The 24,668-nt window shown below is 38.7% G+C and overlaps 1 protein-coding gene across 2 annotated transcripts in view; it reads left to right on the top strand.

Moving 5' to 3' along the window:
- pik3c2a (phosphatidylinositol-4-phosphate 3-kinase, catalytic subunit type 2 alpha) overlaps positions 1-24,668 on the top strand; it is a 129,896-nt gene that overhangs the window by 57,524 nt on the left and 47,704 nt on the right. For both annotated transcript variants that reach the window (XM_072592398.1, XM_072592399.1), the window contains exons 5-11: positions 5,322-5,442; positions 7,827-7,938; positions 9,029-9,108; positions 9,190-9,253; positions 11,622-11,768; positions 16,679-16,724; positions 24,055-24,277. In XM_072592398.1, the coding sequence (XP_072448499.1) occupies positions 5,322-5,442; positions 7,827-7,938; positions 9,029-9,108; positions 9,190-9,253; positions 11,622-11,768; positions 16,679-16,724; positions 24,055-24,277 (793 nt within the window). The remainder of the gene's footprint in view (positions 1-5,321; positions 5,443-7,826; positions 7,939-9,028; positions 9,109-9,189; positions 9,254-11,621; positions 11,769-16,678; positions 16,725-24,054; positions 24,278-24,668) is intronic.

Here is a 24,668-nt window from a genome sequence, read left to right as displayed (position 1 = left end):
TGCTTTTCCAGCACCACTCTAATCTAGACTCAAATTACAATAATCCCATTTATCTGCACCTAGCCCAGGTGTTTGAAGCCATAATCTAGATTAGATTAGATTAGATTACTTAGTGTGGAAACAAGCCCTTCAGCCCAACAAGTCCACACCGCCCCGCTGAAGCGCAACCCACCCATACCCCTACATCTCCCCCTTACCTAACGCTACGGGCAATTTAGCATGGCCAATTCACCTGACCTGCACATCTTTGGACTGTGGGAGGAAACCGGAGCACCCGGAGGAAACCCACGCAGACACTGGGAGAACGTGCAAACTCCACACAATCAGTCACCTGAGGCAGGAATTGAACCCGGGTCTCTGGCGCTGTGAGGCAGCAGTGCTAACCGCTGTGCCGCAGTGCTAACCACCGTGCCACCCAAATGTTGCTTAAATGTTGAGTACCTGTCTTTGCTACCTTATCAGGCAGCACAATCCTTATTTCTGTCAACTTCTAGGTGATTTTTTTTTTGCTCAACTCCCTTAAATCATTTGCTCCTCATTTTACACTTGTGCCTTTTGATCTTTAGAAACATCTATACGGGCAAAATATTCTTGTGATCTACTCTATGCCACTCATAGCTTTGTATGCCTAAAACAAATCCCCTCCCCACCCCCCACTCTTCATCCTTCTCAAAGGAAAACAAAACTCAGCCTATCCAGTCTCTCCTTAACTGAAACCTTTGACCCCCAGGCAACATCTCTTCTGCACCTTCTCCAGTGCAATCACATCCTTCCAATAGCTTGGTAACCAGAACTCCAAACAGTATTCCATCTGAGCCCTAACCCATGATTTATAAAGTTGTAACAAGGCTTCCTTCAGTATTTTATGTCCTGACTAATTAATTAAGGCAAGCTTCCTGTATGTTGTCTTCACCACCCTATCGACCTGTGCTGACACCGTCAGGGATCTGCAAACTTGTTCCCCAAGGTGCTATTGTTCCTCAGTACTTGTGTATTGTGTATATTCTTTTTCTTAGACCTCCAAAATACATCACTTCATATTTATCAGTGTTACATTTCTTCTGTCCGTTGCTCTGTCCAGTTTACCAGATGATCAATATTCGACTGTAGCCTGAGACCATCTTTCTCACTATCAGCAGCACCAATTTTTGTCATTGCAAACTTACAAATTATACCTTCTATTTTTGACTTCCAAGCCATCAATGTCCTTAACAACAAAAATGGTCCCAGCATTGATCCTGGTGGTACATTGCTGAGTCACTAGCTTCAATTACAAAAACAACCTTCCACCATCACCCTTTACCTCTATTTGTCCAGTTTTCGAACTTGCCTCTAATACTATGGACCAGCCTTCCATGTCGTATTTTTGTCAAAGGTCTTACTGAATTACATGCAAATCACCTCAACGGCACTGACGCTCATCAATGTATTTAGTCAATTTTTCAAGCAACTCCGTTAAGTTAGCCAGTCAGGATATCCCTGTAACAAATCCATGCTATCACTGATTAATCCCAGCCTTTTCCAGGTGTTGATTAATCCTGACCCTCAGGATTTTTCCAGTAATTTCCCTACTGGTAGTGTCAAGCTAACTGATCTGTAATTATCTGGCTTACTCCTGATGCCCTTGGACAAAGCAACCAGATTAGCTATCCTCCAGTGATCTGGCACTTTGCTGGGGCCCTGGTGGATAGCCATAGGCAATCTCCTCTTTTTGACTACCATAACAGCTTGGGGTATATCTCATCAGACTCTGGGGATTTATGTATTTGTGTGCCTACAAAAAAAATCTAACTCCTTATTAATCTTGCCGTATTCCAACTGATATCCCAAATTATAATATCTTGCTCATTCAGGTGCAACTCATTCAGTTTGTCCAGGTTTCACCCACTTTAGAAGCTGTGCCAATGATCCAAAAGTCTGAAACCCTACATCATTCACTAGTTCATATGACTTATTCCTATACCCAATAGCACCATGGCACTGACAGCAATCCAGCTTTAGTAGTCTTTCTCTTTTACGTACTACCTAGCTTGCTTGATTCCTGTTGTGGGACCATTTTTTTAAACTCCTGTTATTGGTACTGTTACAACACTCAGGTGAACCCCTCTTAATTAGACCAAACATCCAGAAAAGCTTGCCTTGCCTTGCCTCGCCTCGCCTCGCCTCATCTCATAATCTGTTAAAATGAGTGACTGAGAACTCCCAAATGCCACTATGTAAAGAAAGTAATATCAATTTATTCATTAACTCTAAAAATTAACATTAAACCACTATATCCACAATTCTAAGACCCCTTTTTTCTTAACTTTTTTACAATCTGCCGATAACTCTATAACAATATATACTGTTCCAGTAAGACGCTTATTAAAATTGTATCAACTTCATTTCAAAACCACACGGCTGCTGTTGTCTTCTGTGTCTTCTTGCTGAGGATCTGCATGGGTTGTCGGCTTTCTTTTTATGCATGTTTTGTATGAAAAGGTATCTTTGATAGTGTTGTCTAATTTCTTTGAGAACAAGATGTTAAATGGGCGATTAGCTTTCCATGAGTTTTTCTCTCTCTCTGACCAGTTTTCAAACTGTCCACATTTTATTCCCTCCTAACCTAACATCGGATCATTTCATTGGTTCAATGTTAGCAAAACAAACCCAAACTCGATTGGATTTTACTGTCTTGGGGTATAATTTAAACTGGTTAAATTTGAATTATTGTCCAAACATCAGCCAAAACTCAGGTATTCATTTCACAGCCAAATATTACATCTTTTAAATTTTTCAGTATACTCTGGGACTGCCCTCTAGTCAGATACACAGGTGCTTGTAATCTCTGTTCAGAACAGCATTCACTTTCACCTAAAGGTACGCTCATTCAACTTTATAATGGTAGTAGCATGTACCATGACTGCCAGTTCTTCACCCTTGTATGGTGATGAAGGAGAAAATAAATGGGCAAGCGTTGTATGGGGAGTGGAGGAGGAGTGGATCAGAGTGTCCCAGATGGCACAGTTTCTGTGGAATGCTGATAAAGGAATAAGTGTCTGGTGGTGGCATCCCTTGGATGTGGATACTGATTGGGTGGAATCAGGCCTGGGAATGCATCCTTGCTGGGTGAGGAGAGGAAAAGGATGAGGGCAGCATTTTCTGTTTTTTTTGTTATATTTAGCCTTTTGTCTACTTCTGACATTTTTGCTTACTCTGGCTGGTTTAAGAATGTTATTCTACAGCCTGAAATCTTTCTGGTATTTATTTTGTTGTGGAATTTTAAGATATCAAATTTTGAACTAAAAATAATGACTATATTTTTATAATTTGTATGTTCAGGCTTTAACTGTACAAGTCTCACTGTTCTAGGAATGTATAGAATGAGAATGTGTATTTTGATCTTTGCATTAAAACACATGGCAAATTAAGGCCCTCATAGTCTTTATTATAAAAAGGATCTACTTTGATTGCTCAATATCTTGAGAACATAAATGAGAACTGTTTGTTTGGTAAAGAAAAATGTCACTTATTTTAGGATGCTTAAAAACATTAAATTTGGGCTTCCCGATGGTTAAGCTAGCTTTCATAATGAGTGAACCAAAATAGAGGTAAGAAAGGTCCCAAGTTTTTGATCCATTGTGTCTGTTTAATTGGCTGAAATAATGAGACCGATTCTGGACAACGCAGCTTTGGAAAGTGTTCATAGAACCAAACTATGCTCACTAACTATGTGAGTGTGAAATAGAAATGTTTATGATCAAACAACACTGACTCAAAGAAAACACAGGTGAAGAGGTGTGAGATTGCTTTTGAATGCCAAAGCAGCTATTTTCTAGCAGCTGGCAGGCAAAGTGAGAGTTGCAATCCCTCACTTTTTTTTTATTAATAGTACCTTCTCCTATATTTTCTTTTCTTCAGCATCTCCACCTCAATCTGTTATTTCTGAGGATTAGAGAACCAATTAATATTTGAGTTATCCAGTTAAGCATCAATTAATTAATGTTCAGCAGTTTTGCTTTCATTACATTTTTAATCTTTTGTCCTCAATGAGATAATTTGACAAAAAAATATATGGCAAACAATTAGTTGTTTCTAATCATAAAACTACAATGAGTTGGCATGTCACTAGTATATGTTTGGAGGCAAGAATGCATGGTCTGCCAAATTAAACAATGTGAATGCCTTACTTATGTTACAAGCCAACTTGTTATAAAAGTGAGCAAAGTTTGAACACAAAATCTGTAGCTCTCAAAACAACAACACTTCATATGCAAAACAGTCTAGTTTTCAATCTCTATCTTAGATTTTCTTGAGGTATTTATGACCAGTGTCCTTTCTCTGAACTGTTTATTTTCCCTCCAACTTCCAAGATGTCCTGTACTGGCCTACCTTTTTCAAGGCAACTTCTGGATTTTAGTTTCTGTAGTATACAAATGCATCTCCCCTTCTTTTCCCCATTTTTCTCCTCTGTCATACTGGATGTCAAGTACCATCTTGCTATCCAACTGCTCATGTGATGTCAAGTTCTGCAAAAACTATTTTCTGAAACTGAACATCTTGCTTGTTTTACTAAATGTTAACTATTCCTGATCATACATCCTAATCTTTCTCATTGTAATCATCAGATATCTGTTTTAGTTGTTGTATAAATTAACCAGATGAAGTCGACTTTTAAAGTTGAAAACCTTCTGCTGCATTGACCCTGAATATTGAAGCAGCTTTTCTAAAGGCCCACTGCCTTGCTCGCTCACTCTATGCAAGTCTATTTGAATCCCCTCTCCCTGGCCATGTATTCAGTCACCTTTTTTGGTTTGTAACTCTCTCCCAAAATTGCTTAGTGACTAGGTTTATTTCTCGATGTGAAAAATCTGGTCTTGAGTATTTGCTCTATTCTGAGTTTTAACCATTTTAATTTAATCAATTAAATTCATGTCCTTTTAGCTGAATGCCATTTGTTACTCTGACAAGTGTGGTTGTGTAATTTCTTTATCTCCAAGATCAACACAGCTTTATGTCACATTAGTCTTCATTTATGCAAATTATTTAAGACTATTCTTAACTTTTGCATGTCCTAGAATGTTTGTGACAATAAACTTCTGGACAAAGTTATACATACTTTTGGAAGCTACACCAGATTGTCTTACCTGTTATGCAAATCTGCATTAAAAGGGGAAAAGTAGTCATAATTCTTTAATTTCTTCAAAATCATGGTAGAGATGGCACTGCAAACTGATTTGAGTTTTTTAATTCTGTTTAGTAGAAATTACTGGTGTAAATTAGGCGCAAGTGATGATTACAGGTCTCTTATACTAATCTTGAACTACTTTTAAATTTTCCAGTGAGTTCCCACGTTGAGCTTATTATAATGCAGGCTTTGTGCTGGGCGCATGATGACCTAAATAAAGTTGACATTGGCAGCTACATACTGAAAGTCTGTGGACAAGAGGAAGTATTGCAGAAGTAAGAGGCTCAAACACAATTATATTTCTCTAAATTATGATATGAACTTTCAGAATTACAATAACTCTTTACATTAGAATAACTCCATATTGGATATGCTTAATTTGACTTGTTTTTCTAAATGTCATGTTCAGCTGTTTTATTTTTGAATAAGTGCAGCATTTTGTGTCTCTGCAGTCTACTTTAATTAGTTGTGGTCTCTGTTATATATCATTGTCTAATTTTCTTTGAGCATCTGTTTTGAGCAGACCAAATTTCAATTCAATTTCATCAAGAATCCAATTTCCACACTCCTTTTGGTATGTTTTTAGAACTTTTTTTCCTGTTAGTTTTACACAAGGTGTGCTGAAAGGTTGAACTTGGGTCTTTCTAATGTTATATCTATACCAATTTCTTAACAAATTTCTGTGTTCAATGACTGTTAGCTGAAATATTTCAATATTTTACATGGGTGTGTAAATTAGTTTCCGCAACTGATGTCAGCTTTTGGCATCTTTCATTTTAATTAGGGAAGTAGCAGGGGACTGGGTGGTTAGAACTCCAATTCAGAGTTGAAAAACGTGTGTGAGCCTTAGAAATTGAATATTCATCTTGATTAGGAGCCAGCTTCCACATGTGGTGATACAAGTAATTTTATACTTTTTCCCCTATTAAACTATTGGCTTGAAAATTTTGTACAGATACAAGATTGCTGCCTTCTAGATCATTCCTTAAGTTTCGTATAGATACTGACATTAAAACCTTCTAATGTTTAGTCTAATATTCCTTGAATTATTCAAAGTAAATGAAAAAATGTTCATAAATTTATAAAGCAGCTGAGAGAAATGAGGTTAACGCTCTTGACTGGGGTTCTGATTAAAAGAATGCCCTGGGCTCTCGTGTATGTTGATGAACTATTTCTGGCTGCTTTTTTAAATGAAAAATTCAATGACTCCATCTAAAGCAATAATATACTACTTGCAATGATCTTGCAGGCAATGGACTACAATGGGCTGTTTTTTAAAAAAAGGATAATTGTAAGGAGCAGATTAAAAATTGGTTTTATTGCTTAAATTGTGCAGTGTGTTCTGGCCTGAAAGTCACTATCTGTTTAACTTTTAAACACTGAATCAACAGAGCTTTTCTGATATGAACTTGTAGACGTTGTTGGTCCAGCTTGCACTTTAGTGTTAAAATTTTGTCTTGACCAAGTTCATGCCCAACATTCCCAGAATTGGTGTTTGTTTGAATTTCTTTTAGTCAGGTTTCTATCTCTGCTGCATTGCCATGGTACTGTCATGTGTGACAGTGACAAAGTAAATAATTGTCCTCCTGTTTTCTATACTGTCTCTTTTGCAGGATATGTAACACTGTCTTCCATCCAGCTGTGACTGCACTTACCTGGTTTTCATTGTTTTATTATTGACCTATCTTTCTAATCAGTCGCTTCAGAGATTTTTATTGCACGCCTGTGGAACAGGTGGGACTTGAAAGTGGCTCCTCTGGTTCAGGTGTTCGGTGACTACCACTCCATTGCAAGAGGACCCTTTGCCTGATTTTCATTCTTCTGACCAGTTGCCACTCTCTCTTTTTAAAAGTGGACCATTATGTAGTTAGTTTTGCATGCTAACTTTTAATTCTCATTATCTTGGACTAGACCCTTAGCCCATTGCAGGAAGCTTTCCTCCAATTAGTTTTTTTTTAAACACTAGATTGTGAACATTTTCCATAGCCAACCTAAACCTTGAATGTCCCCTGAATGTTCTCCTAGTGACACTAGATTATACTTGGCCATTGCCAAGACCCAGGTCCAACGTTGGCTTCTTTTTCATTGGACTGGAAGCTCTGAGGTTGTCTGTCTCCCCCTCCCCCTCCCCCTCTCTCTCTGTCCATCTCCCCCTCTCCCATCCTATGTCCAGTTGATTTTTTTAATATAAGAACCCATTAAAACTACTGTCGATTTCTTGATTTTTTTTCTCTCTTAATTTCCTCGTTTACATCTTTCCCACTGACGGTCTTTAGCCTACACTAAATATGAATGCATTCTTTTTGTTTTTTGATCTATACTTCTAACCAGATATATATTCTGTCTTGAATCCTTCATTCCTGCCTATTATTTTATTTCCGAACTGGTCATCCAATGCTGCTGTTCTTGCATACTCCACTTGGTCATCTTCCCTAATTTTTCCTGATTTGACTTGGTATCTTTTTTATTTTATGGTGCCTCTGTGAAGCATCTTGGGATGCTTTTACTATATTTAAAGGAGTTTCATAAAACCAGTAACTACTTTTTAAGGTCGGGTACGTGCAATAATTCCTGTAATAGTATCTATAGGGTATAGTTAAAGAAATCTTGCAAATTGTTAAATGTAATTTTAAATGTGCCGTTTCTTCAAATATTGCAGTAAACACTGCTTAGGAAGCCACGAATATATTCAGAATTGTCGCAAGTGTGATGCTGAGATCAAGCTGCAACTATTAAACCGCAGTACAATGTCCAGAGCCATGTCACGCATGGTGAGCCCGGTTTATCAATTCACTTTTTGTACTTCTTTTGAAATAATCCTTATACTGAAGTCAAGCCAACTGAAACTTTAAAAAGTTAAAAATAGCCCTGGTGCAAAAAAAAACTTTTAATGTCATGAAATGCAGTCTCAGTTGTGATTCTTGTAGTCACTGGATTTTGATACTGAAAAGAAAATATATTTTAGCTTCTAACAATGACTGGTTAGTTAGAAATGGAATGCACTAATGTGACAATGAATCTGTACTGAATTTAGAGCTGAGGAATATCTTTAGGGAGAATAGCTGTGGCTTCTTATGGGTGCAGTGTATCTAAACTCATTTTCTGGTGTTAACTTTGGGTCAAAGTGCCAAATAATCTTCTCATTCTGTACTTCACTTCAACACACTTAGACCAAAAGGAAAGGGTAAGCTTATTGAAAACCTTTCTTTAAAGAATTAACTTTCAACAACATTGCAAAGGTTTATTTCTTAGAATTTCAAATTAAGCCTGTACTATTTTCCACAAATGCTGTTAACTTGAACAAAACATTTTTGACCTTGTTTCAGTTTTGCTGTCAAAGTACCAATGAAACTGTGAATTGTACAGCAGCAAGAGACTTTTAAGTACAGCACATTCCAATTTAATGTTGTTTCGAGTGAAATCTATTGGCAGTATGTAGCATTCTTTTGGTAGTTTGTGTAACATTTATCACTTGCAGCATATGATTCACTTGCCCCTTCATATGCTGCTTCGTGTTTTGTTCATGTTTCCACGGTTGGTATTGATAGTACTGGGGCTTGTAAACAGATTTCCTTCAAACCCAATTTTTACCATTTTGGAGTCATTCCATTCCTTATTTCATGGCTTTTTATTCCAACAAGGATAGTATCCAATTTAGCAATTTTTAAAAAAGTGCACATTTTGCTACTTGTTTGTTTAATATAAATCGCAACAGCAAATACATAGTTTAAGTCTCGATGCAAAATTTGTCATAAACATTGCATGAAAAATAGTCTGTAAATATTGTCTTCATTCTTGTGGATGGAGCGTGGCTGATGACTAGCAGTCTTGCTGGAAATGATAATGTATTCAAATAAACAGGCGGAAGATGATGAAACACCTACAGATCTTGAGAAGTATCTCTGTCGGGTGGAAAAGCCATTCAAAGACATTATTACAAGGTAAACCTTTCATTCCATAATCAAATATCATTCGCTACTACTTTGATTTGGCCACTTATGACTTTTTTTTTTTTGGCCTAGGCAATCTCTTGCTGAGCTTCTGGAAGTTTATCATACTCGTACTAAAGCATGTCTTCAGAGAGAAGTAAGTATTCGATATAAGGAAGGCCTTTATCTGGTATTTTCAAATATTAAAACATGAAAGATGATGCAGATAAATGCTCCTAAACCATGTTTAACATATCCGATTTACCCAAATCTAAATCTAGTTGAACTAGGAAACAATGTGATACACTTTCTGTTTATCGAATTTGAATTGTGTTTGCATACCTACAATGGAGTGTGCTGTTGTGTGGTTTTGCATGAATGACCCCTGGTCTTGAACATCTGTGAAAAGTGTTTACATCAATAGTCACGGAAGAGAAGGCCAGGAAGGAGTTTGGAATTATGTTTAAATAATGAGACTAATCATGGATTTTCTGCCTCCTTGAATGAGTAAAGAACAATTCCTGAGGTGTCCTTGATAACAGTCAGGCTGGACTTGATAAATGTCAAGTAAAATTTGTCACTTGACTATCAAGTAATCACTATCCCCAATAAGCAAGAATCTAGTCGTCTTCCCCTGATGTGCAATGGCATCAGCATTACTGAATTGCACCAATGTCAACATTCTTGAGAATTAACATTGATCAGAAACTAAACTGAGCCAGCTATATAAATACTATAGCTACAAAAGAATGCCAGAGGTTGAGAATCTCTGCCGTAGATTACTACTGAATCCCGAAGTCAAACTGCCATCTAAAAGGTGAGAGTCATGTGTGGTGAAATATTCTGCAGTTGGTTCAAGAGGTGCAGCTCCACCAATAGTTTAAAAGCTCAACACCATCCAGGACAAAGCAGTCCATGTAATCAATTACCCCTTTCAAACCCTAACTTGAGCATTCACTCTCTTTCCCTTCAATAGTACATGCCAAACCTACAGTCTTTCCACCTAGAATAGCATGGCAGACAAACAGGAAGATAACAATGTGCAAGATCCTTTTGCATCATCCTGGTTTACAGCTATCACCATTTTGAAGTCCTCAAACTCCAACCCAATTACCTTGTACATACACTAATGTATAGGCTGGTGTTTCAAGACGTTTCAACGATACATTCTTGAGCGTAATTGGGTATGTGCAATAAATGTTGGACTTGCTAATGATATTCACAGCAGCTTGTAAGCAGAATAGCATCCGATTATTGTAGAGCTTTCTTGTTGAGCTATGAACATTGGTCACATTCCTGATGAAGAGCTTATGCTCAACGTCAATTCTCCTGCTCCTCTTATACTGTCTGACCAGCTGTGCTTTTCCAGCACCACACTCATGAACTCTGATCTCGAGGATCTGCAGTCCTCCCTTTTCTCCATTGGTGCCTTTTGGCCTAGTAATGGAGGATTCAGCATAACGAAACAAAGCTGTGGGTACTGGACTTCAGGAAATCTGGGAGAAACTCTAAGTCTGGCAGCATCTGTGGGATCCCACTGTGAGGAGGTTCTCAAGAAGGGTCACTGGACTCAAAATTAACTCTCGTTTCACTCTACAGATGCAGTCAGACCAGGTGAGTTTATCTAAGGATTTAGTAGAGTTGTACTTAAATATTTCTCCAAATAATATGAAAAATTGCCATAATTGCTGGTCAAGTTGCTGGGTCTTCCACAAAGAAGGATAAATAGCAAGAATTTATTTCCAGGTACTGCTGCCCAAAATCACAATGATCCAAAAGTGAGACTATTTGGAATCAAAGGTGTGTCAGCTGTAACACACTTGCCTTTGGATGGTAAGGTACTGGGTTCCACTTGCACACTCGAGCTTAATCGTGAAAATTTGTGCTGACACTCCAGTGCAGAGGGAAAATTTCTCTAGTAAAGTGATGAGCTGTTAAACTGAAGCCTTATCTGCTCACTCATGTCACAGATCCAAAGGCTCCACTTTAAAGAAGACAAAGTAATTATCCCTCCTGTCCTGACCAATATGTATTCCTCAAGCAAAATCTGAAACAAAAAGATAATTTGGTCATTATCACTCTCCCTGTTTGTGGAAGTTTGCTGAGTGCAATTTAGCTGATTCCTAAATTTATAACAGTGAGTATACATCAAAAATAATTAACTGACTGCAAAGTGATTTGACATACACAATAGCTGTGATAAGTGCCTCAACGCAGCAAATCTTTTTACTTTTTATTTCTTGGATGTAGTCTTTTTAAAAAAATTGTTTCAAGCAAAATTGACTGAGCAGTGCATCAGATGAATTTCGCAGCATGCTTAATGCCAAATGAATATTTATCAAGGAATATCTCACTGTAGCTCATTTTGTGTACCATTCTTCTGCAGAAAGTAGACTAATCTAAATTGCAAGAATTGGTGTGATATTTAGAATTCTAATATTGTCTTGAATTCAAGTATATTTTGCATATATGGCTAGCTTTATCCATCTATGAACAATATTTCTGCCCTGTTTAATTTTAACTAGGGGAAACAGTACAAAATGGTGGAACAGATTACCCAATCTGTAAAGGATATTTGCAATGCACTCGATGGTGCGGAGACCAAGGCTGTCACTGATGCTGTAAAGAAACTAAAACGTGCTGTTAATCTACCAAAAAATAAAACTATTGAGGTAAGCTCATTGATTTATGCCCATTTTTCTTGATGAAAAACTGAACTATTCTCCAACAATACTTTTGTTAATGTTGCAGATTCAATATTTCCCTATTAGATGAAATCATTTAAACGAATGGTTCCGATGATCGATCGTCATTGGCTTAATTTTATTTTTTTTTAAGTGTAAAGTAATCTTTTTGCAAGGTGCACAGATTCAGTTGAGCACAAGTGGTTGCACAGTCTAGCTTGCATTTCATGTAACATTTGTTTTATAAGGTGATGGTTTTGAAAGTGTCAATTTCTTAGCTGCATTAAACTCCAACCTGTCTTATGTTATGGACCTCTCGGTGGAGAATTGGCCAATGTCACATGAGGTCGGGATGGAGGCTTACATTTCTTCTTTGGTTTCTGATGGGCATAATTACAAAGTAAAAATTCAATGTAGCTATTAATCGAGAAACTACATCTTGTGTAAGACAAGTGTCTCAGCTCATTTGAGACAGAACCACAGCTAATCTTCTACCATTTCCAATTGGATGGCTCCTCAGACTCAGTATTGAAAAAGTGATCATGTAGTTATATGTTGCTAAACTAGTAATCCAGAAAAACTCCGGTAATGCTCAGGGGACTTGTGTTCAAATCCATTAATTGGAGGAGGGCAAATTTGATGTCTCACAAGAGTTGTCTAAACCTTTGTTGTTTAAGTGTAGAAAGGAAGTTTTAGATACAGGACTGTACCCCCAACCATTGGCCATCGGTGATTGGTACTGCAACACTGCTTGTTCACCCCCTTTTTCAGTAGCTAATATTTCAGAAGACAAAGAAACTTGGCCGATATTTGGAGCAGCTTTAATTGTTATATTAGCATGATACATAGTCATATTAAATGAGGTGGCAAAAGTTCTGCAATCAGAAGACTATGCTGCTTTTGCTCCCCAAAACAAGCATCATCTTTGATTTTGGCCTGTAATTTTGTTCATACTACAATTCCAGATGATTGCCTGTTATTACACTTCAAAAACTGAACTTCAATTCAGTACAACATCAACTGAGTCCTACTTTTCTTCAGTGACTGCTGCTGTGTCACTCAGGGTGGACTATTGTATTTTTAATCTTGACTTTATTTTTTAGCCATGGTGTATGATGTTTGGCTAGAGATCCCTATCATGGCAGTCACATGATACACATTACTGGTTGACCATAAAAATCGTGTGGAACTATTCCACTTCAGCACTAATCTTGAGCAATCAGTAAATGAGGCCTAAAGATTTCAGTGCCGTGATACACAAAAAAAGTGCTTAGAATTGTGTTGCTGGACTAGCATGAGCGAAGCAAAAATGCTTGATGATATCTGAAGATTTGTTTTAAAACGGGATAATGATTGGATTTGCAATTTGAGCATAGTTGAGGTTTTTTGGAAACTTTTAAGTTATCCCAACCCAACTACGTTGTTAGTACAAACATTTCCCTGAGCAGAAAAGTGCTTTCAGCCTATCTAAAAAAACAGGTATTGCGGCAAAACTATCCATTTATATTGAAAACATTTTTAGAATCCAGCTTAGTCGATATACAGTCAAAGGGAGGCCGGAATTCAGTGTATCAAGCCACTTTGTGGCATCTAAACGTTTTTTGTCGAAAATTGAAGAGACACAGTTGGCCACTGTGCTCCTGTTGGCTGCTGTTGAATTAATCAGTGAGCTTGTGATTGGATGAGTAGCAGGCATTGTGAAAGTGAATAACTTTTTTTTTGTTTTTGCTTTCATTTGAGGTTTGTTCTCTTTCCCTCTCGCCTTTAGCCACCCAACCCCACCCAAGCGTTCTCTTGTTCTCCCAAGCAGCAGGGGACCTTGAAATAGCACTGGGGTTGAGATGGTGGAGAGGACCACGGAGGCTACAAGGACAACAGTTAGAGCATCAGCATTCATCTGGTCGGGGAGGTGGAGTCTGTGACAGGATGGAGTTCGGCAGATTGTCTTGGTCCCTTCAGACATTAAAATTCTTCCTCTGTCATAAAATAAGGAGGGTGGGAATGTGGAACTGAGATGATTTTATGCTCTTCTCTTTCCCTCCCACGTCGCTTCCAAGTGCAGGTCAGGAAAATAATGAAAAACCCAAGCTGGAGGGCAGCTCCTACTGACACCCACATTTTTTTAATATCGGGCTTCTGACCAGGCAAACTGCACCACCAGAGATGCATGTAAAGTTGATGTTAGTTAAACCCAACACTTTAGTTCAGCCTCCTTTCCCCATCTCCTTGCCTAGTGATCAAGGCTTGAGGCCTAGTGTTTCTCGCTAACTTCACTTAAGCAATGAAGCAAGAATAGTATGATTGCTAACTCCAGTTTACAAAATGATGGAGGATATATATTAATCTACCAATGTAGGATACAGAGTTATAGAGCTGTACAACACGGAAACAGACCAGGTATCCTCAATTAATCCCGTCCCATTTGCAGCATTTGGCCTATATCACTCTAACCCCTTCCCTTTCATACCCAATCAGATATCTTTTAAATGTCTTTTTAATTGTCCCAGCCGCCACCACTTCCTCTGGCAGCTCACTGCATACACTCCCCACCCTCTGCATGAAAATGTTGCTCCTTAGGTCCCTTTTTAAATCTTTCTCCTCTCATCGTAAACCTATGCCCTCTGGTTTGGGACTCCACTACCCCAGGGAAAAGGCCTTGGACTTTTGGCCTATCTATGTCCCTCTTGATTTTATAAACTTATATAAGGTCACCCCTTAGCCTCTGATGCTCCAGGGAAAACAGTCCCAGCCTATTCAGCCTCTTCCTTCATAGCTCAAACCCTCCAGCCCTGGCAACATCCTTGTAAATCTTTTTTGCTTTTTTCCTTGAACCCTTTTAACATCCCCCAGACTCTAATTGGAGAAAGGGCTGTTTTATGCTTCAAGTAAGCCAATATAAATCCTGTTCAGCCTTGAAAATATTAATTTCTAATTTAATTAGTAACAAAGTTGTGAATTCTGTCTTCCATTTAACTTTGTTAATTGCATTATTTTCTGAATCTGGCTATCTAAAATGGTGTCCCTTTATTGAAAGAGGAGTAGTTTGAAGAACATACAAGTATATAATGTTATTTTCAACCATAGTAGAATTTTTTAACCTAACAAATTGCTATCAATGCTGATGGATTTAAATACCATGTGACGAGATTAAAGTGAAATTGGACAGAGCACATCAAAAGAGTTGGAGAATGGCTGAACTGAAGTGAGAACTGAAACTAATGCTATAAATGATTTCATAAAATGGGTTATATTTCTATATGTTTGAGAGACATAGCTTTTTATGGATGTTTTGAAACATTTGCTGCTGACATCAGTTGTACTTTCATTCCTCACATTATCACCAGCACAAGGACAACACTAGGCTTTCATTTCTATGAATTTGCTCAACCTCTAACCATTTGCATTCATTCATTGCTCCGTTATGTTACAGTGCTGACTTCTGACCTGCATCTTCTATAAACTTTGTTCCCTATTATCTGCCATGTACTAACTCTTGCAATACTCACTATCTTCGTCCTTGCAGAATACTTTGGCTTCCAATACCCAACACCATAGAATTTAAAATTCATCCTTGAGTTTTACATTCTATCATATCCTTGCTCTGCCTTATCGTTATCCCCTCCATCACTAATCCTGTGTCTTACTTCTGTATACATATTTTTGGCTCCTCACATAACCTTCCATCAATTTTGCTGCTTTTGTCACCAACTATTTTAATTGTGTTAAATTCTCCATACAGCTAGTTTTGGTTACAGTGACTGTTTGTTTGTTTTTGCTGAGTCATTCATTCCACCTTGAGATCCCCTTGATCTTACTAGATAAAATTATTCCATGTTTAAAGGCAGATGATTGCTGTTTTTTATGAAGCCAACTGCAGTTCTGCTGACTAGTGCTACACTTTTTAAAATTCCAAATAAGTGATTATGAATAAAATTACTGAAGTGTTACCCGCTCTCTTTCTGTAATTGCTTTCTTTGGCTTCCACCTGCCATGCTTTATGGAAATGGTGCTCCTTTCCTTTGAACTTGATATTGGTTTTGTAGCTTCACTGTGTTCAGAACATATTTTATGGAAATAAATCCATTTTAATGTAGTACTTTGATTAGATATGAGCTTTATGGCTATTCATGAGTTGCTGCAATTGCCAGTTCTCCTAGGGCCTATTGGGCAGAATTTTTAAGGTCCTTCTGAACACCTATTAGACATCGAGGTAGTACAAGGAAAATGAAATGTTAGTGCTTTTCAGAAAATTAAAACTTTGAAAGACAAACTGCAAAGCATTTGAAATATTGTTTCTATGTATTGATTTGTGCTAATCAGTAGTTTTTTGCTGTTTCGGGGGAGTTCTGTTCTGCAAGTCTTCAACTGCTGTTAAGGGTTACAGACTTCAGCTGTCCGTTGGTCTACTGAGTAAATGCATGGAAACAATAAGTTATAAAGGGCTGAAGGCCTTGTGTTTCCTCTACTATCCTGTCCTGGTAGTTTCTCTGTATTCCTTCAATGGCTGAGCCTTCAGTCCTAAAGGCCAGATCCCAAAACTACCAAATGTTCTACTCTACTCTCCTGACTATCACCCCTGACCACCATCCCCACCATTGCCATCTTAAAACTTTTACCTTTGGCCATTTCACTGATTTCCTACTATCTCTCTCGGTTCAATCCTGAATTAGAGTCAATTTTCTTTTTTTGAAAGGAGCTATATCAAATTGAGTTGTTGGTAATGTCAAAGTGATTTTTGGGTTTAAAGGATTGCCTTTTTTTTTAATGACTCGACTTTTTTTGTTGAAATAGGGAAAACCATCATGTATTATACTTCTGCAGTTGCCTTCATGTCTTGACAAAGGGATCGAACTCCTCTAAATTTTGAAGCCAATTATAGTTTGCTTTTTTATTCACAGGTCAAATCAAAAGATAACATTGGTTCATCTAATGGTGCAAAGCATGGTATGTCAAACAAAAAAAATGTTTAATTATCTATGAATTGATTGTAAACATTTCACAAAGTTGTGAACTGATTTGAGTGTCATAGCTGTTGAATTGCTGAAGAGACTGACATAATTGATTTATGATTTGGTCCTCCCATTTCCAAAACAAAACTCTATTGGTGTAGTTTTTAACTCTTCTGTTCCACTTCAGTAAAATGACAAAGACAGTATGCGCAAACCTTTTATTAATCACTGGTTGGGTCTCAGCTGGAATGGTGTGGCCACAATTAAATCTAGCACCACACCTTTTAGAAAGCAGCTTGGATCCTTCTCATGCATTAGAGAAAACCAGAAGAGATTTACCACAATTAAACCAGGATGAAAGAATTTGAATAATGCAGTGAGGACGGATATGTTGAGTAGGCTGTCCTTTTAATGGGGGAAAAAACTGAATCGGCAAATGAAATTCAGTTGAGATAAGTGTCAGGTGGTACATTTGGTAAGGACCAACAAGGCAAAGGAATACATGGATCAGAGGGACATTGGTGCGGGTGTCCACCAGTCCCTTATCTACCTGCCCTGCTGCGATATTGGTTAGAAAGATATTATTTGCCAAGGCACAGAGTGTAACAGCAGGGATCGGAATGTGGAAGTGTCTAATATGTGGGTTAGACTGTTGCATACAGTTCTGGAATCCATACTATAGGAGGGATGTGATTGTGCTCCAGAGGAGATTTTCCAGAATGATGCCTGGGCTGGACTGTTTTAGTTATGAAGAGAGATTGACTGACTAGAATGGGGTTGTTTTCCATGGAATAGTGAACACAAAGGGGACGTGATGATTAAGATGCTTAAAATTGAGGGGCATTGACAGGTAGAGAAGGGAAGAAACTTCTTTTCCCCCTTGGTGGAGGGGTCAGTGACCAGAGAATGCAAATTTAAAGAAAGAGACAAGGTTTAAAGGAGATATGAGGGGGGGAAAAATAATGTTTCTCACAGAATGTGATGGGAATCTGGAACTGGCTGCTTTGAGGTGTAGTCTCATGACATTTTAAGTGGTATTCAGATGTGCATTTGCGAATCCAAGTGCTCAAAGATGAGATTAGAATAGTTAGGTGATTTTGTTTTTGTGTCTGGCACAGGCTCGCTGGGCTTAAAGGCCTTTATCTGTGCTGTAGATCTCTAACTTTGACATTCAAGGTGATATTCCAGATTGCAGTCATTTGATCAAATAGACAGCTGACAGTCAATAGACAAAAGATGGGTTGACTATGCTGGCAGTGAGATGCGATTGGCTTTACAGTGAAGCAAGTCAAATAACAAGGGAGTTTAAAAGAGTTGAATGTATGTACCCTGGAAAAGGAAATCCATTGGAGGGGGAGAATAGGGGCATAAGGCTTAACTTTTTTTTTGTTAAAACGCTATTATAAGCATGATGGGCCTCTCTCTGGGTATATGATTCCTTAAATTGAGTGATTTATGAATACTCCAGGTTAGGGAAAAATATTGTGGTGACGCATAATGTGATTGACGTTCAGTTTGCAAGGCAATGTTTAATGTCTGTATTCAGTTGTGTTGTTTTTGTGTGCAAGTACCTCGTGCAAACTGGTATCTTAAGGAATCTTAAGCACAGTTATGTTCAACATGTAAAATTCTTGCACTAATTTAAAAAATATTGCACCAGAGACCTGACCACCTCATTAAACATAAGAATTAATTTCCAGTTTCTAGCTAGCTGGATTGACTAATAGTGCTTTGTATTTGCTTGAATTGGAGTAATGCCTCTATAAATAGAAAGCATGCTTAATCGTCTCCTGTGTTATATGAGCAAACCTGATGTTGATGTTTCAGTATTGGAGAACACAAGTGGGAAAAACTCTACAGTATCAAATCATTTTAAGTACGCTTTTTAAATACAAATTACATTTGGTTTTTTTACACAATGGGTTGAAAACCTGACCTGAGTGGATTGTTTGAATATACGAACTGGAGTATCTGAAGATGGTCTTTTCAAAGTAATGACTGCAACTTGTTTCCTTCCAGTCTAATTGGAAAATAATGTCATTCTAAATGCAAAGGAACCTCTATTATCCAAACAGCATGAGTCAGGAGTATTTTGTTCAGATGGTTGAATGCCGGATAGCACTGTTTAGCCTAGCATCGGCAATCCAAAATTCGGATAATCAAATGCCAGACAATTGAGGTACCTTTTGTATACCTATTAAAATAAGTTTGTACCTTGGGCTTTCTGAAGACCAAAGACTCTGCTTTGAGAAGCTAGTGAATACTTATTGCAGTTGTGACTCTTTAGATTAAAGGCTGTTGGAGGGATTCCAACTTGCAGGATAATTTGTATGTTTTCTGGTAAATATGGATTCTGATATGATCTGTAAATTGCCTCATTGCAATTCATGAAATCATGAGTAGCTTTTAATTTCTGTTTCTGCATATTAACATCTATCTCTTTATTTTCATCGCATACCCGAGATAGTTGGCTGTCTGTTTCATATTTAAATGTCTGTTTTTAATTACAGGTGAGGTGAGTTGTTTAGCAAGTTATTGAAACCAATATTTGATATTACACCGACTAATGTAGGCCAGGTTTTCCAGTTGTAATGGCAGTGAAACTCAGTATTGACCACCATTAATGCATGAAATTGATGACCACTCCAAAAATCAACATGCACAAAATAACACTGAAATCTAAAATGTTTGTCTACTATTAATATCCTGCCAGACTATCAGCTACAAGACTTTCCACTCTTATGCCATTCAGTCTTGCTGTGAAAACCCTTGAGAGTTGCATCTTATGAGCTGAGGTATTACCGTTTTGACAGTGTGCTGACTTCATAATTCATGATGATCCCCTCCCACTGGCTTTAATTCTGCTCATTTTATATATATGGAATATCAAAATGCTCCATTTTATGATCTACAACTTCATTTAAAAACAAATTGTGTGATTTACACTCAAATATTAATTTCATTTTACTCTCTGAAATACTTATACTTTTAAAAAGGAATTCAGTGTTTTTTAAGCTTGCTTTGATCATTTTTTTACCACCATGTACTGTAATACCTTTTTCAAATCTGCTTGTAAACTTATTGAACTTGGGAGGCTGGAGTGTGCAGTGCCCATTCTTTTGACCTTTCACTGCATAATTACAGAATGCAGCTGCTTTGGGCTAATGTGTGTGGTTTACTGACTAGATTTTAGACAACAATCTGAAGTATTCTAATCAAAATGAATTGAATTACCTTTTGCCATTGCTGCTGTCATGTCTATGTTGTCAGTCCATTTTAAGCTTTGGGATGCCAACACTTCTGCTAAAGACTTACATTATTGATATATTATTGATTCGTGGCTTTTATGTCTATATTTTGACTTATTGTAGATTTCTACCAACTCCCTATTTGATGGTGGAAAACAGTGTGCTCTCCCTGTAAATGGTAGAGTTTTATAGAGTCAGAGTACAGTTAAAGTAAACAATATCTTTACGGTCTAGTTTCCATGCTGATGGGATTTTCAAGTTTTGGATGGCAACATTGCAAATATTTATCTTTTTAGATCACCTCAAAATGTAATGTTTTATGCCTTTTGCTTTGATCAAAGAATGAAGACTGTTGGAAATCGAAAGCTTGATTGTGTTGACAATAAACAGTCAAATCTGCTTGTCTTTTACTGTAGGTGTGGCTGTGTTATGGTAGGATTTCCTCAGTCAGTTCTAATCCTGTTTTAACTGAAACAACAATTAATGCATACCTTTTTTATACGCTTATCTGCTATTACCAGATTTACAATTTAACAACTAAGTGCCTTGCACCCATTTGTATTCTGTGCAAGAAACAAAAAGCCCAAGTCCTCATTTTTTTAATAAGTAAATTATATACCCAACAGAACAGAAGTGAACTACTTCAGATCTGTAAATCTTTTATACTTTTCCCTCTGGAAGCTGTCTTGTAAATGTGAGTCGTATTTGCATTGGGGAATTGAGTTTCTTCCAATTTTATCATCTGTTGTATACATGGGTCAGGCGAAGCAACAGTTAGATGCAGAATGAAGCTTCCTTTATTTTGGTAGCCCATTTAATCAATCATTCACTGATGCATGCTGATAATGAGAGCAGTGTACCCTGACAGTGAAGTGGACTTGGAGAATGAGGGTTTTTGGAGGGTTGAACTGTCCATATCTATTTCACTTAGGAAACCTTGAATTGAGTTTACAACCCTGTGTTCTCTTTTGCAGAACCCTATGCCTCCAAATTGTACCATCAAACACATTGTTCTATATCACATATAAAACTGACTTTATTGGTGATCTATCTCCTAAACTGGTCTAAAAGTTCACCAACAATATAACATGGCAAATCTAGCCCTTCAATAAAAGTTGGCTTCTAGATACCCCACCCCCACATTACCTTCTCTTAAATTGTCATCATTGTGTTCTCCTATTAGAATCCATTTTCTCTAGAACTCCAAATTCCTCCTGTGCATCTATTTCCCTTCGTGCCACCATTAATGATTTATATCTTTAAAGTGTTGAGAATGTGTGACTCAAATTCCCTCTATTACACCCTTTTTAGCCTTTTCTCCTCTGAGAGTCTCTTATTTGCCTCTGATCAAGCTTTTTGTCAACCCTCTGACAGTGTGTCTTTTCTTCTTTGACACTACTTTATATTTTTCAGATATTTATGAAGCATCTCATTTCATTAAAAATGCTATATAAATGCAAGTTGGTGGCAACTTAGTTTTTGTGCTTATTAGGAAAACAAAATACAGCATGTTTCCAGTCCCAACTACCTGCTGCCGGAGTTTACTTCTGCTATCCGGACAGTAGTTTACATCCCACCCCACAGGGAAGTGAAGAACGCACTTGATCAAATATACGAGAAAATGAGGACTGCAGATGCTGGAGATAAGAGCTGAAAAATGTGTTGCTGGAAAAGCGCAGCAGGTCAGGCAGCATCAAAGGAGCAGGAGAATCGATGTTTCAGGCATAAGCCCTTCAGGAATGAGGAGGGTGTGCCAAGCAGGCTAAGGTAAAAGGTAGGGAGGAGGGACTTGGGGCATTGGGAATGCGATAGGTGGAAGGAGGTTAAGGTGAGGGTGATAGGCCAGAGAGGGGTTGGGGGCAGAGAGGTCGGTAAGAAGATTGCAGGTCAAGAGGGCGGTGCTGAGTCCGAGGGTTGCGACTAAGAAAAGGTTGGGGGAGGGGAAATGAGGAAGCTGGAGAAATCTGCATTCATCCCTTGTGGTTGGAGGGTTCCTAAGCAGATGAGGTGCTCTTTCTCCAGGCATTATGTTGCCATGGTCTGGCGATGGAGGAGGCCAAGGACCTGCATGTCCTTGGCGGAGTAGGAGGGGGAGTTAATGTTTAGCCACAGGGTGGTTGGGTTGGTTGGAGCGGGTGTCCCAGAAGTGTTCTCTGAAATGTTCCGCAAGTAGTCTGCCTGTCTCCCCACTGTATAGGAGGCCACATCAGGTTCAGCGGATACAGTAAATGTTGTGTTGGAGTTGCAGGTGAATTTGTGACGGATATTGAAGGATTCCTTGGGGCCTTGGAGGGAAGTGAGGGCGGAGGTGTGGGCGCAAGTTTTGCATTTCTTGCGGTTGCAAGGAAGGTGCTGGGAGTGGAGGTTGGGTTGGTGGGGCGGTGTGGACCTGACGAGGGAGTGGTCTTTCCAGCCCGCTGATGGGGCAGGGGAGGGAAATATATCCTTGGTGGTGGGGTCTGTTTGGAGGTGGCAGAAATGACCAAAGATGATACAATGTATCTGGAGGTTGGTGGGGTGGTAGGTGAGGACCAGTGGGGTTCTGTCATGGTGGCAATTGGAGGGGCGGGGTTCAAGGGCGGAGGAGTGGGAAGTGGAGGAGATGTGGTGGATAGCATCGTCAACCACGTCTGAGGGGAAATTGCGGTCTTTGAAGAAGGAGGCCATCTGGATTGTTCAGTATTGGAATTGGTCCTCCTGGGAGCAGATGCGGCGAAGGCGAAGAAATTGGGAATATGGGGTGGCGTTTTTACAGTGGACAGGGTGGAAGGAGGTGTAATCTAGGTAGCTGTGGGAGTCAGTCGGTTTATAATAAACGTCCATGTTGAGTTGGTCGTCTGAGATAGAAATGGAGAGGTCTAGGAAGGGGAGGGAGGAGTCTGAGATGGTCCAGGTAAATTTGAGGTCAGGGTGGATGGTGTTAGTAAAGTGGATGAACTGTTCAACCTCGTGGGAGCACGAGGTAGCACCAATACAGTCATCGATGTCACGGAGGAAAAGGTGGGGGGTGTAGCTGCGGAAGATGGACTGTTCCATATATCCGACAAAGAGGCAGGCATAGCTGGGGCCCATGTGGGTGCCCATGGCTACTCCTTTGGTTTGGAGGAAGTGAGAGGATTGGAAAGAGAAGTTGTTCAGTTGATCAAATATATGCCACTACAAATAGCCTTGAGACTGAGGCCATGTACTTCATTGCCAGTGACTTCAACCAGGCCAAACTCGAATGTGCTACCAGGGTGCCAACAAAATGTCTCCTGCCATTGCTACACAATTATCAAAGACATCTTCCACTCCATTCCCTGCCCACATGTTAGTAAATCAGACAATAAGGCTGTGCTCCTTCCCTCTGCTTATAGGTAGCAACTGAATGTGAGGATCTGGTACTGAAGGTAGTTCAGTATTGGTTTGATGTAGGCACTCATCCATTACATGACTGCTTAGAGTCAGTGGTCTGGTCTACATTCAAGAACTTAACGGCTAGCCTAAATGAATATGCTACTACGTCACAAGCTACTTCAATAAGTGTGTAAAGGACAGTGTGCCAAAGGAATTGGTGTTCCCCAAATGCAAACCATGGATGAACTGGGAGATCCACTCCCTTTTTGAAGCCTTGGTCACAGGTGTTCAAAAGTGACCCTGATCTGACAGGAAATCTAAGTACAATTTTCACTATCTTCGTATGTGTGACAATAATAAAGCAAATCAAGTGTGATTTGTAAAATTCAGGAAAATGAACACTTTGTCATTCAAGGATGAAATAAAACAAAAGTTGATTTGCTTGTGTCCCAGGAGGCAAACACCCCTCCTGTACATTCAAATCAACTTTATTTGATCAACTCAAATTGATTTTTGTTAACATCATTCAAGCTATGCACAGATTTATTTCTTTATCTAGCAAATGATGAACAATCCATTGCTGTGAGATAAAAAGATATCACTCTTAGAGTCATAGAGATGTACAGCATGGAAACAGACCCTTCGGTCCAACCTGTCCATGCCGACCAGAAAGTCTGACTTAGGACAGAATTTTTTTGTTTTTCGGCACACCTACTGAGAGACATTTGTTCTTATTTGCAGGATCTTCACTTGCAGAAAATCCTGTGAATGCAAGCATCCATGCTCTAACATTAGCTGTGTACGATCTGCTACAGCTGTACCTGAGTTCTTTTAGCAGATACACAGATGCTACTGGGAGTCTGCCACAAAGTACAAAATGTACAAAGGAAGCACAGACCACAACAGAACACCTGCAGTTTACACTGTTTGCAGCGCATAGAATTCCAGGAGCATGGGTCAGCAGGTGCGTATTGAGGGAAGGTTCTGTGGGTAAATGGGTGACATCTGTTTTTGGAGGAAACGAAGTGATGAGCTGTAAATGGGTTACTGCTGTGTATTCTGGTTTAATATAGGAATCTTGACCTAGATTTTGAAATCTCTGCTGTATAATGCCTGCCATAAAAAAATCTATCACTTGAAAATCTGGAGCAAAAAGTCAAGAGCCTTGGGTATACTGTTGGAATTTAGTTACCCACTAGCACGCTAAAATAAATTTTACCTTCCTAGCTTTTGCTTAGCATCCACTTTTAAATTGTATGGAAACTGTGTGTAATGTTAAATGAGATGTATCTTCCACTTCACCAGAAGTGCTATTTAGCTTCCACTCTAATTATAAAAAAAATTAAAAGGTTACA

The sequence above is a fragment of the Chiloscyllium punctatum genome, chromosome 22 (genome assembly GCF_047496795.1).
Source record: "Chiloscyllium punctatum isolate Juve2018m chromosome 22, sChiPun1.3, whole genome shotgun sequence".
In the NCBI taxonomy this organism is placed as follows: domain Eukaryota; kingdom Metazoa; phylum Chordata; class Chondrichthyes; order Orectolobiformes; family Hemiscylliidae; genus Chiloscyllium; species Chiloscyllium punctatum.
This window is presented reverse-complemented; position numbering and strand designations above follow the sequence as displayed.